General features: G+C 32.4%; 1 protein-coding gene across 1 annotated transcript in view; it reads left to right on the top strand.

Moving 5' to 3' along the window:
* LOC149080647 (follistatin-related protein 5-like) overlaps positions 1-16,239 on the top strand; it is a 185,969-nt gene that overhangs the window by 146,688 nt on the left and 23,042 nt on the right. The window contains exon 4 of the mRNA XM_089239816.1: positions 8,892-9,113. Coding sequence (XP_089095942.1) covers positions 8,892-9,113 — 222 coding nt within the window. The remainder of the gene's footprint in view (positions 1-8,891; positions 9,114-16,239) is intronic.

Here is a 16,239-nt window from a genome sequence, read left to right as displayed (position 1 = left end):
TTGGCAAAGATAAGTTATCTAACCGTACCACTTTAGAGTCAATGTTCAAGATTTCATCGCTGGAGAATTCTTCATTCGAGTGTCTTACTTATACTGTTTGAACAACCATTTAAACAGAAAATACCGAATTCTTTTCGGTAAGAGAGATGAGAACTTCTTACTTCCCACAAGACACACGAAAATGTTTGGTACTTCGTTTAAGGTCCACTTACTAAATAAGTTGAATAATCAAGCACTTAAGTACTCAAATAGGAAGAGAACCTTCTAACTCACACAAACATTTTTTTCTCTCTTCCCAGGTCTACTTTAATTTTTCTGATGGTACATAATCTCCTTTATTTTCTCACACACTACAGATGCACCACTCATTTCAAGAACTAACATTTAATTAGGTTTCATTTTAAACGAACGAATCGAAATAAAATTCTGGTTTGAAAATGCCATCTATAAAAAAAAAATAAGTTAAATTGAAAAATAATAAAATAAAATTCCCGGAAAAATTGAGAATGTACGTCGGAGCTTAGTTACAATAATAATTTTTTTTCAGTTTCTTTCTCTTTAAGGATAAGGTTTCCACTTCAGCAATTTCTACAGTATCCAAACGGAAAGAAATTGAAAAAGTACTTCAGCATTTTTTGCAATCAATTGAATAGAGCTTTTTTTTTTTTTTTTTGCAAACATATATAAAATAAGTAAAAATAGTGAATCATAAAAAAATATTCTTACAAACCAAGGCATGGTTCATTCAGTGTTTCTTCTTAGAATGACAATTGATCCCGCAGTAAGGTAATGAATTAGAGAAAAGTTGTTTACTTCTCGGGAGATGAATCTTTTTATTTAAATTCCATATCTTTCGTAGATAGTTAGCGTATGAGAAAATGGAACATCCAAGAATTGGTGTTTTTCATTCGTGCACTGGAAAATGTCGATAAAATGACGGCGAAAAACTCAAAGGCGTTAATCGAAAAGCAAGCAGTTCTTGGGAGTTCATTTTTATCCTGACTGGAGCTCTCTTCAAAAATAAAAATACTTTATATAAAGAAAAAAGAGAAGTGAATTGGAAGAGGAAAGAGGTTGGGGTAGGTATATGTAGTTGAATGTGAAGTGAATCCACTTGGCTCTTTCCGAATCGATTACACCACATATAATTTATAACTGCGATAGATAAACATATATAACCTTGCTTTAGTAAAAGATCGTTACTAGCATGTATTTTTAGTACTGCTTGTAACGCGCTGACTGGAAAGAAGGAATCGATTTACACTAAAGCAATTTTCGAAGCGATCATACAACTTCGAATTCGAATCGTCTATCATCAATACTTGCTTGAATTTCGGTGCGCTTTGAGAGAAGTCTCCGGTAAAATAAAGCAAGAGATCTCAAAAAATGTTTTCACATTTTTTTTTAATAAAGGAAACTTTGAAAAAAAGATTTATTCCGTATGTGGAGAGTCTGATATATTGAAAGAACTATGCTGAATGATATCTATCGATTTACTACTATTCGACCAAAATATCTCAATAAGACTTTTGTCTCGAAAATATTTCGGAATGTCGAGAAGGTATCCATGAATTTGAATGAGAAGAAATGAAACGTAGTTTTGAATTGAGAGATCTAAAATAAAAAAACGTTCTATGTATTAAATTTAAATCAAATACGTCAAAATGAAGTTCTACTGAGAAATCGCTTTCCATTTTCGAAAAATGAGAAGGAAATGAAGATTTTGAGTATTTTGTATGTTACTCTTGTTGAGGTTATATTGGTAACAATGACACGAGTATAAATACTGCTCAAGTAAAAAGAAATATCATATTTTTTATTCAGCTTCACACTAAAAAGTCTAAAATTTCTTATAGATTTGATATCCTCGCTTTAAAATAGCGTTTTTTCTAAAGAGCATTTTTCATTTTTGAAAAAAAAAAAAAAACTAGAAAATTTTTGCTACAGGAGTCGGTTTTAATGGAGAAGAAATGGCATTGCCTATTATTATTATTAATGAAAATGAGTGGGGCAACTTTTATATAAAAAAAACACAATCAAATGTTCTATACAAAACTTGTATAGACTAAAGTAATACAATGACATTTATTTTTCTCTATTATTCTCTTTCTTTCCGACTTATGTCGGTGGATTACATGACCAGACCCCTGTTTAGAACTCGAGTATATATATATACACATATATACATACATACATATTCACTTTATAACCCCATTAAAACAAAAGGACCAGATCACAAATCAACATAATATGCTACGCTCAGGTTCGTACTCGTCTCTCACAAATGAAATGCGTTCAATAAAGAATTGTTTAAAATCTTACCAGTTAAGGTTTAAAACCTTAACTGGTAATTTTAACTGGAAAGACCTTTCTTTCTCTTTTATTCTAAATGTAGTATGTGGCAAGAATTTCTCACATTTCTTTTTCAGGACATTAACTTTGAAAGCCATAAACTCAAACATTAATTCGGACGATTTTATTTCACCTTATAAAGTTAGAATTACTTTCGAGTTCATCTATATCCATTGCTAATTTAGCCAATAATAAAACATTAATATGAATAAAAAAGTCGATTGCGAAAATTACATACACAGGGTGATTATAAAAAAATTATCCCGACATATGGGCCCCTAACTATCATACCATTCACAGAAACTGAATGAAATTTTGGCAAAAGGTATTTTGATGTATGCGCTCAAGAATAATATGGAAAACAACAGTGTCACTCTAACAGTTACAGTGAGAAAATTTCGAAAATATCAAATGGCAACACCAAGTTTTTTGTATTGGAATGTGATCTCCATTGTGAAAAACCCTAAATAGCGTTCGAACGGCAACTGTAGCATGAAAATCACCGACGGTAGATAGGCTAAAAGTGAGGACAACCAATAAGGACAGAGAAGCAGCATAAAATAAAGCATTTTATTGTGTTTCACAAATTTTCCACATGACCTTGTGGAGGACTAATCAGGCTGGGATCTCAGCCGAAGAAACGGTGTGACGAATGAAACGAACATTAATGCTCTGGTGCACGGCAAAATCCTTTTTACTTTTTCGTTGCCTAGCTCCGCGGATTTTCGTGCTACAGGTGCCATTCCAACGCTATTTAGTGTTTTTCAGTATGGAGATCGCATTCCAATACAAAAAACTTGGTGTTGCCATTTGATATTTTCTCACTGTAACCGTAACTGTTAGAGTGACACTGTTGTTTTCCATATCATTCTTGAGCGCATACCTCAAAATACCTTATGCCAAAATTCATTCAGTTTCTGTGAATGGTATGATAGTTAGGGGCCCATATGTTTTTTTATAATCACCCCGGATAGTTTTTTTATAATCACCCCGTATATAAGTCGATTTAGTAATTTTAATTTTTATCTTATTTTCTCTTCTCAAGGGCTTTCTTGTAACACATCTGAATTTTAAGACATTGCGTTTCAAATGCGACAAAAATGTAAGGTTCTTACTCATGATCCACGATCTTTCAACTTCGTAAATGGAAACGCAGAATGAAATCTAATGTTTAAAATGAATTTCATGTTTCAGTTGTCATTGTATTCTTTCAGTAATCATCGGAAATCAATTACTCATCCCTGCAGCCATACGCTAAACTTATAATGAATAACTTGCAGTAAAATATAAAAAGCATAAAATTTTTATTTTCTAAGAAGATTGGCCAATAGGATGTTGAATTTTTTAAAGGTTTTAAACGTGTGCCGCATCAAGATGCATGTACACGTGCTGGAGAATTTGAATCTCAGCCTATTCAAATCCATTCGATCAGTGCGCTTTCTTCGATTTGTACCAAATGTGTCTAGCGTTGTTTTCTTCTCCAAAAAAAAGTATATAGAAAAGTTCAAACTTGAGTACTACATTGAAAAACGAGTTATATGAAAGCTCAAATTCGTAAAAGGAATAAAATTCTATCTCAGAATTTTCCATAGAAACGTAAAGTGTTGGACTAACCTATAACAATGAATATGTAAAGTTTTCAGCATCGGTATAGGAAAGCAACAATTCAGTATATTTTTGAAGATATTCTTCGAAATACTTTTAGCTGGAGCTGTAAAGTATTATTTTGAAGAAAAACAAAAACCTGTTTGCGAGAAAACAGGTTTAAGAGATAAAAACTAGCACAAAACTTTAGAATGAAACTGTTGGGTAGAACTTGCGTTTTTGCAGTACGTTGGTATTCTTCAATCGGGAAAAAGTGGAGGTGAGGAGGAGGACTGTTTGCATTTTCTCAAAGACTTCGATAAGAAAATCGATTTTGCACACGAGGCGTACGTAAAAGAATTCCGTTTCTTTATGGGCTTCGGGTCTGCAATAAGTTGTATTGTTTTTTTTTTCCCATCCAGATCCAAGGTGGTTCAACACTGCGCATTCGGTTCCACTTCATTTCGCGTCCCTCACTTTCACTTCACCCTATTACATTTTTAAGGGTGTTTGATCCCTTAGAAAGTGAATTCGCATATTTGAAATTTTTCCGTTCTCCATGGGAATTTCCCTACCCGATATCCCTCTCTCTATATTTCTACGTGTTGTGGTGTGTCTATGGAGCGAAAAATTAATCAACTCGAGAATAAAGGTGAAATTTCCAATGCCTAATATTATATAATGGCTAAATGACTAAAAGCCTATTATATATATCGTACTTATATAAAACAACGAACAGCACTTGTGTAAAACAAGTTATAACTAGGAAAGAATTTATTTATCCAATTCCATATTTCATTCAATTTTATCCACAATTCGCCGTGACGAATTCGCCATATATTGGCGAATTCGTCTGATTCAAATTTTTGGATAATACGAATTTTAGGAATTATTTTCGAGTTTCCAATTCAATTTGTTGTAAAGTTACCTGTTTCATTCAATCATTTTTCTTAATGTTTTGGATAATTTGAAGTTCGATTCAGATATGCCATTTGCAAAATTTATCTTTTCTTATCAGCACCACATTCTCAAATCATCACTTTTCTCTGAATTCGTGAACTTTTGGATATATTTTTCTTTATTCAGTGATTTACTGACATTTTCTAAAATATAGCATGATAACATTAAAAGAAAACTATTAATCAAATTAGATTTTTTTGTAGCTGTGAGTAAGAAGCAAATTTCGTTATCATTCCCACACACACAGGCTTTCGACTTTTCCCGGGCAGCTGGTGTTTTACTGGATCTTGGATGACTTCATCAGCATCAGCCAAGGCCTGAAGATACAAATGCTACTACTCAGCTAATACGATAATTTGTTTGTATGTGGTAATCACTTCCCCACAGGCCGAATATTTTAAGCTGGGGTGCTTGACCCAGTCACTTGTCTGGCTAAATATTTCTGTGAGATTTAGGAAAAATTGGTGGCAAAGGGAGTCTATTGGAGATTCATGGTTCTCTAGCATTATTGTTCGTTAATTTTAGAACAGCAATGTAGCTTGGCAACATTTTTCCAAATATTTCTAGAAGAAAAAAAAACTGGTGGATTTACGGACACTGGTGACGTAGGAAATAAAGTCACGTTGATAGTCCAATGAAGAAGGCGATAACAAGTCTAAAAGAAGTTACTATGTTAAGAAGTCTCTATTCTAACATTTTCAGAAGCTACCGACATGCTACCGAGAATAAGGCTGTTGAAGCTCGAAAATGACATCTTTCATTTTCTAAATCAACTTTTTTGAAAAATAAAATGGTTAAGAGCATCGAAAAAGAAATAAAAATTACAAATTCACATATGAATTTTTTTTATCGTTCACGTTTTATACAAACATTAGTTGCAACAACGAGGAAACGGGTACAGTAAGTGATAGCATTCATTACATTTTTATAATTATCAAGAGTTTTTTTTAAAGGTTTTAGTGAAAGCATAGCTGTTCTCAATCGATAATGAATTGGATAATTTGAACTTTATTGCTTCCCTTGAGCTTCGAATTAACCAAGTTCTACTGCAGTGCAACTTTCTGGGAAGTTGTCTTTGTAATATCTTCATGATATTTGAGGTAATTTTTAAAAGATTAAATTAAAATTTAAGTTGCACTTTAATTTACATTCTTAAAAGTTAATGCGAAGTTTGAAAATCGTATTTTTGTTCGAATTTCTTAATATTTAACATTATTTTCTGAAAATGACAATCCTTTCTGTATATATAAATATCTTAAAAGAAATGTCACTAAAAAACATCAAGTATCATAGAAAACGTTATTTACATTCTTGATCCATATTTTTTATGAATAATGGGACATAAACGGGATTTTGAAGGTAAATCTCTCACTTTTGCTGATTTTTTCCCTTAAAAACAGGAAATTTGTTTTGTTCAAACAAACAGAAAAAACGTTTAAGAAAACACTGGATGTCACTTTCATTCACATAAATATACATATATTTATCAAACGGCGGTATAACAGATTTTCAAAGGTTTTATTTATTTATTTATTTATTTTTATAGTGGTACAAATCCTCTCACAAAAACGTAAAAATATGGTTTTCCAAGCAAAATTCTCTTTATTTCCTTTTTTTGTCGATCCTTCTTTTTTGCATTGGACATTCTGAGATTTACAGCAAGAAGCCTTGGCCATTGGCTCTTTTCTTGCCTCTTGCATCATTGCTCCTGGTTATCCCTAGGCAGCATCACTTTTCTTTGGAAAAAAAAAGGAAATATATTTTTTCCTTTTTTCCATCCAATTCCTCCGTTTCTCTCGGGCCGTTATTTTTCCCGCTTCCTTCAGATTTTGGGGCATCGCTTTCGATCGCTTTCTGAAAAAAAAAAAAAAAAAAAAAAAAATTTCTTCTCTGTACTCTCGTGTTCCATATTGATTTCTTATCGGGATCTCATTTTTTCTTGTCTGCCTTTTCTTTTTCTTCCTCTATCCTTACTTTTATAGGCGAATTTTTCGGCGATTGACGTTTGCAAGTAGCTCAGATCAACGTTTGCCTATCCCCTCTTTTCGTTTATTTTTTCTGGAATTTTTATTTCGATGTAATTTTTTTATGTAGTCACCTTAACATAATTTGTTTTTATTTGAATAAGCAGTAATGCACTCGATGCCTGTTATAACGACAATGCGTTATTGAGACCGTTCCACTACATTGCTCAAAACAATTAGGAATGTGTGTTTTTTTATTTATGATTTCTAAACACTTTTTTTTAGTTGATAAAATATTAACAAAGAACATTGGTAGGTATTCACAGAATTTCGCCACAAAAGTTAATCATCAAATAAATACAAATAAATTTAAATAAATAATGCATATTATTATTATATATATATGCACATCATATCGTATGAAGGTGCCGGAAAATCACATTTAAAATGGAAAAAATCAACGCATGAAAAGCTTGCAGAGACACTATGTTGTGTAAAAACATTTAGTTTTAATCATTTATTCGCTCCAAACATATTTTAAAATGCTATTAAGGTATCCGACTACTTTTTTGTCCATTTTCTATAAAATTGTACTGGAGTTAACTTAATAACACTTTCTGATGGAAAGTGCCCCCAAATGGTGAAAACAATTATAAATTTTGGTCTACCTATGTCATTTCCTTTGAAAAAGTCATTTTTATGTCAAATTTTACGAAAAATTCATGTAATATTGGAAAAACGATATTCTATTCATGAAATGTTCCTTTTTTTCATAGTAGCTACAGTACGTGTGAATTTTCAGATATTTAATTTTTTACATATCGTGTAGAAAACCCTGTAATTAGACAAATGTATGGGATAAACCTTAGATTTTGCTACAAAATTTTAATAATGTATAGTAAAATACCATATTGAAATTGTGTAATCATACAATCAATAGACTTTCAGAAATCATATTTTAAACTCAAGTAAAATGCATGTTTAAAGTTAAATACGTATGTAAAAACGCAACACCAAAGTGAACATAACTTTGGTTCTAAGCGTCATATACTTAAATTAAGGTCTGTTTTAAAAAACTGCCTTATAAAAAATCCGACTTTCTTAAAAAGGAAAAAAAATCTGTATTTTTTCTTCCAAAAGGAAGTTTTAAATGTAGTCGGATACCTTAATTAAACACTTCAATCAAATATACAATTTTGAACAAAAATTAAACTTCGATTAAGACAATCAAAGTTTTTTCATTATCAATTTTACATTGGTATTGAAAAAAAACATAAGCCAGTACTAACGATAATATAGCCAAAGTTCACTCAAAATACAAAAGCACAACACTCACCCACCATCATCAGAAACATGGAACAATTTAGAAACAAGGATTTTTTTTTTTGTTGGCATCAGGAGAGACATTCCTAAAAAAACGATGTTCTGTTTTAAATGTTGGAAACTTTTGATCCACTAGGAGTGAGAATTTTCAAATCACAAAATGTAAATTCCCCCAGTGTCATCTTAACGCATGGGCTCAATCAAGCACGGCCCAGGAGCCTAATCTTCATAGGCTCCTGAACCTATGCATCATTGTCTCCACAATAATGAGAGTTGGTAATATGAATTTGATGCGTGAATCACGCATCTAGATGTGCATTGGCGAACACTGGAACACCCTATATATTAAAGAAATATGCAAATTTCGTTTGGGTTCCGTGAAACTGCCTGAAAAACACATCAAGGGTTCCACAGAACTGCTTCATCATCACTGAGGGTTCCTCGGGAGCTTTAACGTTGGAAACCTCTGCTCTAAACTTATTTTTTTAAATTGCGTTTATTCGAAAATTTAGAATTATTTTAAAGGTTCCAATACAAACCTCTTTATATTGACAATTTTTCCTTTCCGCCAATGTGCGCAAATAAAGGGGTGTGACCGTATTTATACAAAACCTCCCGTGTTGATGTACGAATTAAATTTTCCCTGGTTGATTAATAGTAGAATTCGCGGGTGTTTATACCAACTGACGTCCGATTTGTCACTTTCAGATCCATGTACGACGACAGTGTGTGGACGAGGACGTGAATGTGAAGTCAATCAGTTGGGTGAAGCCGTGTGCATCTGCCAGAAAGTTTGTAAAAAGAGAAAGAAACCAGTTTGTGGATCCGATGGGGTTTACTACATTAATCACTGTGAACTCCATCGAGCTTCATGCCTTATTGGGAAAAAGATCACGATTGACCACAAAAATACCTGCTCAAAGAAAAAATGTGAGTTATACTGTTATCGATACAAAGACTTTCTTTTGATAATTTTTCCGTATTCATATAACTTCATGTTTTATATTTAACATTATACTCCTTTAAGTCTAAATAAAATGTTATCGAGTACATAGATGATTCCAATAGAAAATGTCCATATGTCCAATGTTCCAATATAAATGTCTATGGAACATTTGCTGCTCATTTTAGTGGTCCAAGATGGAGAAAAAAACAGTTAATCCTTTTTAATATGTAATTTACATAAAATACTAAAAACATTAAAATTCTTTTTTTTTTACATATTATAATTTTATAAGACCACTTAGCCGTATGCAGGATGATGCTTTAAGTCCCTTGGCCGCAAATTACTGGCAAACTATTGATCCTAGAGGCATACTTTTAATTAGAAAACGTATTCAAATGAAACGTATAGACCACAGATGCCGCAAGATGTTCTGTAGTTATTAAGACAAAAAAAAACCCCTTTTTGTTTGGTCATCCCGTCTTAAATCCCCTCCTAATTAGAAAATATTTCCCTATCTCTCCTGGAGTTAACACAAAAAAATTCCATAAAATTCCATGTTTCTAAGTGCAATATTCACTGAGATATTTAATTTCCAAATATCGTTGGAAAGAAGGGGAGAAATCACAATAATGAGCCTTTCTATTAGTTTATGAGGTTCTGTCCCTCATTTCAGCGACTTTCGAACTCAAATATCTCAGTTCACTGATATATTTGAATTCCAAAATCGCTGCAGTTAGAAACGTGAAATATTGTTGTTGGCCTCAGAAAAAACAGGACAACAAATTTCTTGGTTTTTAGGACAAGAGTGTCCGTATTAAAAGTTATTTTTTAAATTTTAGTAACTTACAATATTAATGATGCATCTGATGTCAATACGATATTTGGTTACTTTTTCTTATTGGAAGCATGCCTCTAGAATCAATGATTCATCGGTAATTTGCGGAAAAAGGGCTTGTGGCATCACCCTGTATATATTCATACATAAACGAATATCCTTATACACAGTTTAACTTTCAAACCAATGGTTTTAGAGACACACTCTCAATTAAGAAGGGTATTCAAATAACGTGTTCGTTTCAGATATGATTAAGCCATCTTACTTTGGCAGCCATATATGTACGGCGATACAAAATTTAATTTTTTATACGGTCTTCCTGTTCACCAACTTGCAATTAGAAAGTTGTCTTGTCTCTTCTGAGTCCAACAACAAAAATTTCCGTGTATCAAAAAACAATATTCGCAGTGATATTGCTCATTTAAAGTAAAGTGAATATCTATCATTTTAGAAAAATTTCAATAAACTGCAACTGCATAAGTATGTATAGAATTATTTCTCGAGTTTATCCTCTCAATATTTGTTGTTCTTTCCATCATTTTCAGTGATTTTAAATTCAAATATCTCAGCAAACATACCGCTTAGAAACATCGATTTTTTGTGTAGAGCTTAGGAGAGACAAGGCAATAACGTTCTACTCGAAAGTTACGGGGGAACGTATAAAAATAAAATTCTGTATCTCAGTACATACACAGCTCCTGGCAAAACAAACGACATTTCAAAATATGGGCAAATTATTTGAATAAGTTTTTAAATGAAAGTATGTTTCTATATAACAACCCCGTTAAATTTTCTAGAAGGGTATAGGGACTTTTATATATATAGCCCTGTATGAAGGCAGAAGTTAGAAAAGAATATCGATTTATTTTTAATTATGACAACAACATGACAAATTAGCACAAAAAGACCAAAACACTAACGCAGAAAAAAATACATAAATGCATAAAAATAAAAATGAACATAAATTACGAACATTCACTTTGTGACCCAAGGGACTAAGATGCTCTTCCAGCAGGTCTAAAAGAATAGTCTATTATCTGTTAGTAAAGTGGCAACAGTCGTTCCTATTTTTGAAAAATTAATTTATGGTTAGGGTTTTATAGAATTGATTTTATTTTTTTAAATGCAAGATAACACATTTCTGTAGTTAATAGCAAGTTATATATTCATATTTCTATTTTTTATCTTATTAGTGTGATCAATATTATGTAATTTTTTTCAATCAATGCATATAAATCAGTATATAAATTTTCAAATATAACTCATTAAGAATATGTAAAACAAAACAATAAAGTGCTGTTCACAGTTTGACTGGTATGTATACGTGGAATGGGGTTAAAATTCCAAAATGTTAATTTCTTGCAATATACCAATATTCACAAAAATAATTGGGCCACACAAAAGCGTATATATCAATAAATTGATGTAAGACATCATGTGCATCGCTGCATCACGTGTATGAATGCATCCAGCTTCTCAAGCATCTGTATTCATTGCATAATTGCTTCGTAGCTTGTCCCTCTTGCAAATGAATAAGTGTTAAAATTAATAATTCACATTATTTTTCGTATAGTTCATTGTATGAATAAGATTTTGCATATTAGGAGCAGTATAACAGAAACGTTTTTTAAATAATGTTTTATTGGCTTTTGGCACTTGATAAATATTTCTATATCTAGTTGATTTAGTACTATTACTTTTCATTGTTAGCCATGTATAATTTACTGTTACAAATTTTACAATCCTATACATATAGATTTGTCTTACGTTAAAAGTGTGACACTCTGCTCTACGTATTGTTGTTAAAATTAGTACTTGTTATTATTGACCTTATTTTGTTGTAAGTGCTATTTAATCCTTGTATATTTATATCATATGCCCCACCCCAGGAACAAATTCCATGTTACTAGTAAATAAATCCGTGCATGAAATATGTATTAGGAAGTTATCAATTATGTTTTATATAGGATTGCTGTATATAGATTCTAATTTCTTAAACTATTTTTTCACATTGTGCAAATTCCATTTCAGATCATACTGTATTATAATTCTTAACTAGTTACAGTTATAAACTCTTTCCATTTCTTGACAATTACATTGTAAGTTCAATTGGCATAAGCAATGGTTACGTATTTTTATGTGTATCTCCGTTTCGTCATTAGTTTTTTTTAGTTTTTAAGTATATGAATTTATTTTTTTGAGTGTTTAGTTTTAATTTGTTTTATTTAGCCAGGTGTTAATCTTAATTAAGTCCTCTTCGACCTTTTTTCAAGATCTATCATTTCTGAATCTTCAACATATAGGCTTGTGACATCTACAAATGAGAATAATTTACCGTTTAACTTAATTTTACATAAATCATTAATACAAACAATAAATATTAATGGCCCTAGGACTGATCCTTGTGGGACTCTTTTCACTACATTTTGGAATGTGCGGATTTCACCATTTATTATGACAGCTTGTTTCCTGTTACAGTAATATGTTCTCAACCAATTTGGTACGTTACCTCCTATGCCTGCTGAGAAGAAGTTTTTCGTTAGAATATCTAAATCAACATAATCGAATGCTCGTTATAAGTCTTCGAAAACTGTAATGGAATATTTGTTTTCGTTGAATCCGTTGTTTGAATGATTAACTTAATTCAATGATAGCCATTTCATTGTTCAATATCAAGAATGTGAGTACCTTGTTTGTTTTGTTCACTGTATCTAAAAATTTTTTTCACTTCTTTGAGTTCCTTCAGAGGCCGTTGTTCCTGGGAGTAGATTAGGTCTTCAATGTTCATTTCCATGTAGGCTTAACTCTAATTTTTGAAGTTGCTCTTAATCACTTATTCGCATCATTTTTGAGTTCATATATAATCCCTGCGAAGGAAAATCTTGCCCTCTTTCACCCGAGCAAACTTGTGATCCAACATGATTTTTGTTTCGCGTCCTATATGGGAAAAGATTTTTTTTCTATTGTCAAGTGTTCGTTTATATATATTTTGGTGCCTTTGAAGGTGGGATTCATTTTGTCAGCTGATAGGTTGTATTGACTCTCTGACTTTTGTAACAATAAGTTTTTGATTTTTCATTGTGAAATCACACTATGATTGGTTAAGGTTTATTTTCGTTTCTTGTAGGTACTCTGTATGCACTTTGTATTGCTGCAGTGTTATTGATATCCAAGCATGTTTTCACGGTTTATATCTGACTAATATTTTCATTTCTCAATTCGGGAATTCCATTTACCTCTATGTTGTTTCTTTGGCTCTTTGTTTCCAGCTCGTCTATACGATATTTCATTTCCAGTTTCAAGTTCTCATTTTCAATTTTTATCCCCTTGTTTTCTTCACTAAGACGCTGTACTAATTCTGTCAAATCTTCAACTTTTTTTCCAAAATCCTCAACACATATAGAATTGAACTCACTCGCCTTTGTGACATCTTGAACCTCCTTCTCCGGTTGTTTTTGTTTCTCTATGATTTTGTTCATATAATTTTGCTTCTTCTATTATATTCTTCATCTCCAGTTTGAGATCACTCATGATTCATTTGATCTTGCTCAGTATGTCTTTAAGTTGATCGTCTGTTTTCTCATTTTCGCTTGATTGGTTGTCCTCACATTTTTTACAAGTGTAGTCACTTTTCCTTGCTTTTGACATTTTTCTGAAGTTGGATTCTGCGATCCCTGTACAGACTGTATTAGGATGTACATAGTAATTGCACATTTCACAATAGAAAAATGATGTCTTATCAATCACTTGGCCTTTACACTTTGCAGGATTCTTTCGAATTATCGTTATTTGCTTCCAGATGAAGTTTACTCTAAGTGCAGATTTATTATTCCAAGATTTCTAGGACTTACTGTAACATTTTTCTAACCGACGGAATGCATTTGAAAAGTCATACGGAAATATTTAGATATGTATTGTCTCGCATTTTCTATTTTTTCATCACTTTATCCGAGTTCCCTATGAAAGTTCAAAGAAATTAGTTAAAATTATTTTCCATACATACATCCAGTGGTAAGATGTTTGTGATGAATATGCCGCTCACATCTACAACATCAGCCTATTATTAAAACAATTTTGCTAAATCATATAAATCGTCTACGCGTTTTTGAAGGTATTTTTGATGACATTAGTATATCCCATTACTAAAAAAACGGTATAAATAAATAATTGCGAAGAAAGTTTCAATTTTGAATGGGTTAAAAAAGACTTTTATGTTAGTAGTTGACCCTTATACATATAATTTTTTTTTTTTTTTTACCGTATAAATCAGATTTGTCTTCAATCTTAAAAACATATTTTCTTCTTGTAACTATAGTAAAAAGAACTCGTGTTATTAATCTTGAACTCAAACCTATTAATTTAACTGATCACGCTTCCTTTTTTACGCCCGAACGCCCAAAGGATATTTTTCTCTTATATTCTCAGTTTTAATGATTGTTTCGAACAAAAACAAGCTCAGATTTTTGTTTCCCCCCCCCCCCTCTCCAAACGTTTATTTTTTTCATTTTATTTTTCCCATTTTATTCCTGTGTTATCGATCATGTTAAAACATGTCAGCAAAGAAAAAAAAAACACCACGATAGTAAAAGAACGAAATCAGAAGCCCTCGAATACTCAAAGAAAGAAATAATAAAGGAGTAAATACGAAAAAAGTGCATCTTAATTTTTTTTTTCAAACTTGAATAAAATCATCTGAAAAAAGAAGATGCTTTAAAAAGGATAAGAAACAAAAATTTAACCGGTTAAATCAAAAATTTACAAAAAAAAAATGATTTTTTTTTTTGTTTCCTCAGATAAAAAGATGTTAAAAATTCTGTGCAGCATTCAGATTAATTCTCAGACTATCTAAGAAAAACAAGACGGTAAAAAGAAACACGTATCCGGAAACAAAAAAAATGTTTTTCTAAATTTCTACTACCTTACATAAGACCCTCAATTTTTCACGTTTTACAATGTAGAGGTCTTGGAGTAGGAGCCCCAATTCACAGAGCTAACGTGGACTGGTACTACTTCGCACAATAAGGACGTCCTTACACTATAAAAAATCAGGAAAGTTCTCTCCTATATATACGACTTGAAAAATGCAACCAATAAGCGTATCGGTTACATTAGAGTCAATGTAACCAATGGGCTCATTGGTTGTTTTCTTCCAGTTTTGTAAAAGGTTTTGTCAAACGTTTATAGTGTAATTCCCGCCTTACCGAATTCCAGGGTAAAATGTAATAAATAAACATGTAAATCTGAGAATACTGTCACATGGTGCAATAGGAAGATTAAATGAATATAGAAACTACTCTATACATGCCCAGTTGTTCATTTGATCATTTTTGTCTCGCCACGGTGATTTTCTGCGCGCGAGGGCTAATTAGACCGGGACCTACAATTTATTGCCGATTCCGAACGGCTGGTTTGTTTTTTAATACTCATAAAGATGTTGGTGCGCTAACCCCTCGATGTCGGACTCCCTACGGTCGCAATTTTTTCTGCGGTCATGTCGCCGTTTCTGTTCTACCCCTGTGTCAGGAAGTTTTCTGACAAGGACGAACCGGGTATCGAATTCGCGGCACCTCTAAACATGCTTTGGTACTTTAGGCGAGTATCTTATCGACTTGGGCTACCGCGCCCCTGGGGCCGATAGTTGTGTCCCTCGAAGTCGTTTGATGTGACCCGTGACATCAAACCTAATTTTGTAAAAATGAACATTTACAGATCACTGAAGTGACCCACGGTGCAGTTAACATAACTTAAGTAGCCTGCGGCACATTTTCAGATCACTCCACCGACACGTGGCACATTTATAAATCACTCAAAAGACTTGTTTCACATTGGCATATTTACAGATCACTCAAAAGACATGTGGCACATTGCCACATTTCCAGATCATTCCAGCGGCTGGGACACATTTACAGATCATTCAAGTGATCTGCGGAGCATTATAGATAAATTAAGTGGCTTACGACACGTTTTCTAACTAATGAAATGGCCCGTCCTGTCCAAAATGTTGAGCACCCTTAAGCTACATGCAATGCGCTTATACAGTTTGCGACATTTTGTAAATTACTTTACATACAATATTTCTTTAAAAAAACAACTTCTGAATGTTTTCTGTCATTGAACTTCCTTAAATGCTTCAGGGAGCAAAGGGCGATCTCGCCCACTTTATAAAACACTAGCATAGGCGTTTCAAACGTGGTTTTATTGCAGCCCACTACTGTTCTTCCACTTTGACCGTTCTTCCAATTCGTGACCATACTGCACAATTTTTTCACGTATGA

Source organism: Pholcus phalangioides, unplaced genomic scaffold (genome assembly GCF_987345545.1).
Source record: "Pholcus phalangioides strain wild (caught in Gottingen) unplaced genomic scaffold, Ppha-v1.0 ptg000011l_1, whole genome shotgun sequence".
Classification (NCBI taxonomy): domain Eukaryota; kingdom Metazoa; phylum Arthropoda; class Arachnida; order Araneae; family Pholcidae; genus Pholcus; species Pholcus phalangioides.
The sequence above is the reverse complement of the archived record's forward strand: the minus strand, read 5'-3'. Positions and strand labels throughout refer to the sequence as shown.